This window comes from Teleopsis dalmanni, chromosome 1, assembly GCF_002237135.1.
Source record: "Teleopsis dalmanni isolate 2A chromosome 1, ASM223713v2, whole genome shotgun sequence".
NCBI classification, from domain to species: Eukaryota; Metazoa; Arthropoda; class Insecta; order Diptera; family Diopsidae; genus Teleopsis; species Teleopsis dalmanni.
The window spans coordinates 81926922-81935213 of record NC_051846.1 but is presented as its reverse complement, the minus strand read 5'-3'; the positions used below and the strand labels follow the sequence as shown (position 1 = coordinate 81935213).

The 8292-nt window shown below is 31.3% G+C and overlaps 1 protein-coding gene across 1 annotated transcript in view; it reads left to right on the top strand.

Moving 5' to 3' along the window:
- LOC119685924 (uncharacterized protein PB18E9.04c-like) overlaps window positions 1-8292 on the top strand; it is a 10921-nt gene extending 2629 nt beyond the window's left edge. The window contains exon 2 of the mRNA XM_038100335.1: window positions 6291-8292. Within this exon, the coding sequence (XP_037956263.1) occupies window positions 6291-8221 (1931 nt within the window). The 3' untranslated portion in view covers window positions 8222-8292. The remainder of the gene's footprint in view (window positions 1-6290) is intronic.

Here is an 8292-nt window from a genome sequence, read left to right as displayed (position 1 = left end):
GTAGCATATAGTTGGGCGTGTTTTGCGGTAACCTAAATATTCTTCTTAGGAAGCATATTTGAAGGATTTCTAATTCAATAAACTTGTCACTCCCCATACTTGTGCTGCATAAAAGAGAATTGATCTTACAGCCGCTTGAAATATTTGAAACTTTAGCGAAGTCGCAACCTCATTTTTTCCCCAAAATTATTTTTCTTGACGAGTTTATTGCTTTTCTGGCTGCATTTAACTTTTTACTGAGATGTTTATTGAATTTGCCATTATAAGAGATCCAAACTCCTAAATATTTGTAATATTTAATATATAACATATTGCTTTTGTTTTAAAATATTGCAAACTAAAATGAACATATTTTCAAGCATATGTCTTATAACTCTATATATCGTTATATCTATATATCATTAAAATATTCAAAGTGTTGTTTAATATTTGAATAGTGTTTCATTATTATTATTTTTAATCTATTAAAAGTTGTCTTATTAACAACATTATTATTAATAAAAATTCTACATATTATTTGTTAATTATGTAAATTTTATATAAATTATTAAGCACTAATTATAATTAGTATATAAAATTTATCTCATATTATACGTAGTAGTCCTGAGTAAATAGTCAGGGTAAATTGCAATAAAATCTATACTGTTCTCTACAGATAAACTATTTGTAATTTTTAAAACCACAAACCTTTCTACTAAATTAATTAAATTAATTAGATATTTAAAAAAAAAGCATAGAATGATTTCTAAATAATACTGAAAGCGAAACTAAACCAAAAATTACTAAAAATCAAACTCAAAAATTTGCCTAAATTTGCCTTCTTCAATAGCCAAACCAGAAATGCGACTGTTCTACGTGGCGTATGAGTGCTTTGTGTTGTTTACATTTCGTTTCGTTTACAAGTGTGAGTGCACACACATTTGAGCAGAACTGCAGAGCACTCAAGTGTGAACTTGGCTCGCTTGTGGAACGTGACTAACGCAACTGTTTGTGTTGACTGTTCATAATAATTTGCTGGCATGGCGTTGGCGTTATGCTGGCGTTGTGCTGGCGTCATTAATGCTGATGATGATGATGACAATTCTAATACTTATGTGAATGAGTTATGAGCTTCTGTGCTTCTGTACTTTTATTTCAATTTGCTTGGGCCGTTTCTCATATGATCTTGTGTGTTTGTGTGTTTGTTGAGGAAGATAAATAATTTTTATTTAATTAGTTCGCAAATTAATAATTAAAGAGATATTAAGTGTTTACAACAAATCCTATTCCTGTTACATTTAATAAAGCACAGAGAAACGTGCGAATGAGTAGCGATTGTGCTTATTGTGCGTCAAGCATCTGGCAACATGTGTAAATGGAATACTAAACCTTAACGTGGGCACAGACTCACAGTTTTCTATAGTGATTGTCTACCATTACCATTGACGTATCAATATAATGAGACAATAAAATCCCCCAATAAATTCTGCTAGTGCCAATTAAAGATATAGGCTTAGATATAGTTTCCTTATTGAGAGAAAGCGAGATCCTCTTAAAAGCTCTGCTGTTCTTTGGCACACGGCACCCCTTTGAAAAATGCAACTCCGCATCAAATAAATGTAAATAAATACAATCATTCTACCTACGTAACCTTGAGTTTTACCTACAGCCAACATGATACTTCCATCAGAGAGTGGATGTTCCAACTTGGTCAGACAGCGAAAACTGTGGCGCTAAATCATGATACCAGTTTATCTTCTGTCGGGTGCCGTAAGTGAAATAATCCACTGCCAAAATCGGTGTCGAGTGAGTTAATGCTTTTGCCGCAAGTTTGCAGAAACAATACAAGAATTGATCATAAGTCCCACGTTTTAAGACACGATTATATCCACCCACTGTATCTATTACTTATTTTATAACTTTTTTTTTTAAAGTTTTTCTGTCGAATCTGTGTAACTTTTTCGTTATTTATATATAGCTGCAGTATTAGTTGTTATCTATATTATATGCCCAATTATGTCAGCATTGGCTACCTGGAACGAAAACCATAGACATCAGTGTCGAATAGTCCCAACTTATTTAAGTCATACTGCAGGTTACAGTGACTTGTAAAGTTTGTAAATAGAATCCTCAAGTCCAACCTTGTAAACGAAAGCATAATACTTGATATTACCTTCACTGAGATGAGAAATCAGTTTGCTTGACTTTAGCCTCCACTTTTAATATATTGGTCCACAAATTTCTTCTCCTTTCATTTTCCAGAAGGAACTCGTTCAATTGACTGTTTTTGAACTCATACACAAGCTGACAAATTAATGTTGAGGCTGCTTGACTATATGACAGGATATGAGTGTGTGTACCTTTCATCATCCTGCGAAAACATTACCGAAAATAGCGGTAATGGGTTAATACTCATTCAAATTCCTATTTTGAATCTAAAGCGATTTTAATTTCCCTTCTTTTCTTACGTTTTCTAATTTCGACGCATCTGTAAATTAAATTTGTGAATTTTAAAAACTTCCAAACTCAAACTAGGTTCACAGATTTGGTTTACAGATGGGTCGAAATTAGAAGACAGTAGAATATGGTGGAAATAAATGATCCTAGATTCAAACAATCAATGATACTTATCCAACGCCTTCATAGTCTATTTTCAGTTCCCTAACGTACCTAGAAGCAGATGTTTATTTTTTTATTAGGTGCATAACATTAATTCTTACCAAATGCATAATTCACAGGTTTTTATTCAATGACTCAAAGAGCAATGTTAAGAGGCACTATTGTGGAATAGGAAAAACAATCCCAGATATATTTCTTAACGACACGAAATGATAATAAATTTGAATCATTTGAAACACTTCAATATGAACAACTACTTTATTTAATTTGAAAACAAAGTGCAACTGAATGTAATTATGCTCCATAACTTTTTAGAAATAACTAAGCATCACGGTGGACAAACGATTCACAAGGCTTAAAAATGTTCAACTGAAAAGAATTAGGTGTGCCAAAATTCTTAATCACCTCCAACCGCTATTCAAAAATAAAAATCTCAATGCTAAGAACAGGAAGTTGGTATATAACCAAATATTTCGACCTTCACTTCTATATTAATGTGTAGCTTTCAGCAAGGCCTCAAACACTACTATTCGCCAGCACAAAGTCAGGACGAATGACATTCTCAGGGACCTTAAGATTGATCCGATCAAAAAGTACATAAAGGATAGAGCCCTAAAATTATTTACGAAAACTGCCAGCCTTACCAACACCGCGTTATCGAATCTCGGAATAGTTACAGGCTCCTCGTGGAGGTATGCAGATCTAAGGTCGGTTATTGCTTAGTCTGATGAAATGATAAACAATAGTCCAGTCGGGGGGTAGAGAGAGGTTATGAAGAAACCTCGCAGTTAATAGAGAGTAAAAGTGCTCAAGTGCACTGACTCAACTAACCTCAACATAATAACAGAAATATTATTTATAATAATAATAACAATTAACAAAATGTGAATAAATATTTTGAAGAGAATTTAAATACTAATATACAGAAATTTTATATTTTTGATTAATTGCGATTAAAATTATTCCCGCGAAATTTTGCCAGGACATTTAACTCACGTGCTTTATGGCATTTACACATCAACAAATTTTCTGCATTTCGGTTTGCATTAAATTTCAGAATAAATTTTTATGACGAACCATTTTTGATTGCAGAGCATATTTTAATTATCCTTCCCAAAAAAAATATAAATAAATTTAAATATTTTTGTGAAAAAAATGATTTAATAGCACAAAACTGTCAAAAAACTGTGAGTGGGTAAATATTTTGAAGTTCAGAAGACTTAACAGTGTAAACCTATCCTACCTATCGTGGGATGAGAAAAATGCTGGAAAAAATATTACAATAGTTATTCATATTTTTTATATTCTCAACAATTATTTATTACATATTTTTTTAAACATTAAAAAAGTGTTCGTAAGATTGTCACTTTAACACGAATAAACAAAAATTCTCTAAAGAATAAAAAAAGTATAGTTTTTTATATCAGAAACAGATTTAAGTTTTTAAATTTGAGAATATTTTTTTATTTGTATCAACAAATTGCACTCACAGGTATTTATCTATATATACAGTAATATAAAATACATTACTTGTAAACAATGGTAACTATTTTGAGTCATTAACATCATTAATAGCGCAACGATCCTAAATGAAAGGGAGGCCCTTTGCAATCGCCTCCATGTATCTCTGTCGCTTGCTAGAATTCTCCAGTTTCTTCTTTCAAGCATCTCCATCGCTTGCTCAACGTTGTCTATGCAGTCTGCACTAGAAGAAAGAAGAAAAATAGGTTGACCAAGCTTACGCTCGAAAAACATCTATTTTTAGTGAAGTACTGTTAATTTTATTAATCTGTAATCTATAAGATTAATTATGCTGTCCTTGGAAAGAGTCTCCTAAGCTAACCCAGACATTAATAGGAGTTTTTGACATAGCTAACAACATCACTGAGTTCAATATACCACACCTCATTTAGTTCAATGAAACCTGTAGAAATGTAGTAGTCACGTTTCTTAACAGTCGCGGAACACGGGTTGATAAAATAAATAGAAATTTCACTCTACATTTCACTGAATCTACAGGTCTCGGTGTCTATTAATTCCATATTCAAGACGTCTTTTTTAGAATATCCATATTAAAATAAGTTTTTATTAATCATACCAACAAATATGTTAAAATGTCGTGTCTATTTAATGATAAATAAAATTTTGTTTTCGCCACCCCGCTCTGTCAAGAACAAAGGATTGAGAAGAAAGGAAGAATTTTGTTTAAACTAAAAATCTTACTTACTTACTGACTGTTGTCCTGCTCTCCTACTAGAGTATAAGACCTCCAATGAAAATCTAACACGTTATTATGATAACATAACAACAGTACCTTTTTAAATTTTAACTATAAGATCACCTCTAATAAAGCTTATAAAACAATTAAAACTATCTTGTTTTTCTCAACGCTGACCTATACTATTAAGCCAGTGATCAACAAGTATCTTATTAATCCATTTCTGTAGATTTATGCAAATTTACCCATTTTATGATCAATCGGCCATTTCGCTACACTCCTGTCTTTTAAGTACTGGGAATCATCCTTATTAGATATTATTGTAAAAGTTCTTTACTAATTATTAATCTGGTAAGGCAACAGATGGAGAAAAAATATGAAAGACGGTGGAATAAAAATGGTTCTCAAATAGTAAGACGCGTGTTTTATTTCACATAAAACTAGCGGGTCAAGTCTACCAGTTCTAATAACTCAAACATGTTTTTTCTAGACTATAAGGAAACATTAGTGGCTCCATTAAAATGCTTAAAATTTATGGCAAAACAAATATTTCCTTATTTAATATTATTATAATATTATTATAAATAATATTATATAATATTTATTATATTATTATATATTATTATTATTATATATTATATTATTATCATATTATTTTTATTATCTAAAACTAATTTAACTATCTATATTATATCATATAATCGACATTTCTTCGATTTAAGGTCCTTTTTTTCAAAACCCAAGATATAGAACAACGAGTTAAACAATAATATATAGATTTTTTAATATTTTAATAGATAATATTAGAAGTATTGATATAAAATTATTATTTCTTAAGAATATTTCTCAGATATAGGTCTTTTTAGGTCGGTGATGGACGTGTTTCAGCAAAGTTTTCTTGAATACTGTGTATATGTGTTTGTGTTCAAAATTATCCTCCTCAAAAGCTGTCATAAATTGCAACAAATCAGTTTCTGCATTTATGATTATTTTAAACACTGTTTTTTTTTAAAGCATATAACTATATATATAATATTATTTTTGTATGACTATATATATACAATTATTTACATGACTATATATATAAAAATTTATTTATAACTATATATACCTATAAAATTATTTTTATGTGACGATATGTATACAATTACATATATGACTATATATATAAAATTATCTTTGTGACCATATATATAAAATTATTTATACTAAAATAAATAATTTAAATAAATAATTTATTCAAATTATAATTTATATTCTAATTGAAATGGATTTTTTGCCATAGAGCATATATATATAACTATATAATGTTTTTTAATTACCTTATTAATTATTAATTAAAACTAATATTAATATTTTTTCTTACGGGCTAATTGGTCAATAGTTATATAATAAATATATAAATAATAAATATATAATAAAAATTATTTAATTTTCTTCTACTTCTCTAATATTAATTTCTTTTTTTTTTCAGAGTACACCGCTGCAGATTTGGAAGAACAATGCAAACACATATTTTGTCCTGTAGTATTAGAATGTCCTGAGGACAGTTTCCTTAAAATATACTCTTCAGATGAGATCGATGATTATGAAGAAATTCAATTTCATGTGGAAGAATTAAAACCATCTCCTCAAAACTTCACAGAAACTTCAGACGATGTTAAGATCACTGAAGAAAGAGTACGCCGAAAGCGGGAATTTTCTTTCGTAGATAGCAATGAAAAAGACATATTGAGGATATGCTGCCAAGTAAATGACTGCGTTTGCAAAAAGTGTCCTGAAGTTATGAAATGTGGCGAAAATGAAGTTGCTGTCAAAATACGAGAACCACAAGCGAAGCCAGGCAGTTGCTGTCCAGTCTTCAAATGCGTGGAAAAAGTAGATTGCGATGTTACAAATGGTGAACCACCTAAATTCCAAGAGTATTGGCGTGATGCTTGCACAAAATGCAACTGCTATAATATTTGTGAGAATCACTGTCAGAACGATGATCCCAGCAGGCAGTTGGGAATGCAAATGAAGAATTGTTATTCATCTTATTTGCAAATGCCAATGCTACATGGTGAACACTGGTTTGAAAATAATTATTGCACTGAATGCGATTGTATAGATGGTTACCCAGATTGTGTTTCAAATCTCTGTGATGAACCACGCTGCAAAAACCCGATTAAAGTAGCAGGGCAATGCTGCCCTGTTTGTACAACTGAAATTGATATGGAAATGGAAACTACAACAGCAAAATCTACACAAAAACCAGTAATAGAAAATGTTACCACCACTACAGAAGCATTCCCATTGAGTACTGAAAATAACACAACTGCATCTGAAGTATATTATACTGCAAATACTACTACGATATTTAATACAACTACAGATTATATGACGAATAGCACAAGCACAGTTTCAGCAATCGTAGAAGAGAATAAAATTGAAGACACAGACAGTACAGTTATTTATGAAAATACAACACTGTCTACAGCATATGCAGCTTTATTGGAAAATACTACTGAAACAGAATCAACAAGTGATCATTTCACAGACTCGAGCACTGAAAAAAATTCTTCAAGTTCTATGTCAAGCATAGCATCAAGTGATATTGATTTTGTTGACACTTCTTCTACAACTACAACAACCACAACACAAGCTCCAGTCGTTTCAACAGATTCTTCAACCTCAACAGACTCTTCAACAAATACTTCAACAGATTATTTAACAAATACTTCAACAGAGTCCGCTACTTCATTATTTTCTAAAAACGTGACAGAAACAATACTAGAAGTAGAAATTTCCACACCATCTACTACTTCTACTAGCCGAGTATTAAGCATAATTACAAGTACTACTACGGATACACCGATAGGAAGTTCTACTACATCTACAGAAACTTTTTCAACTTCTTCAAGTACCATGAATATATCAACTGAGGTGTCTAGTACTACAACTGTTGCACCAACTGAAACTTCCAGCGCATCTACACCAATCACGGATGGTCCGTTAATAAGCTATAGCACAACTGAGGAACAAGTATCGAGCAGTACTGGAGTAATGACATATACATCTGCGCCTCCACCTTTACCTTTACCTGAACCACAACCCACAAGCTATAGACAAAATGTACCTGGTCTACTAGCTCAAAATAATGACAATGAACAACAGATTTATCCAGCTTTAGGGACCGTCCAAAAAATCGTCAATTGGTTCTTTGACTTACCTCCAATTGTCATCGCTCTGGTACTATTCATGTTGTTGATGTTCTTCGCTGGCATTGCTTATGTAGTTTATCGCTGTACCAGGAGCAAGAAGAACCTGTATTCGACGGTGCCCATTTCGGATTTAAGTCTGAGTCAAAGTTCCACAAACTCTACGGTGACAGAAAGCAATGTTACTATTCAGTTTGAAAACTAATGTGGTGATATTAAAAGATACAAATATGTTAATCTCAAAAGTTATTTATTGAATGAAAAACTATGCTAAGA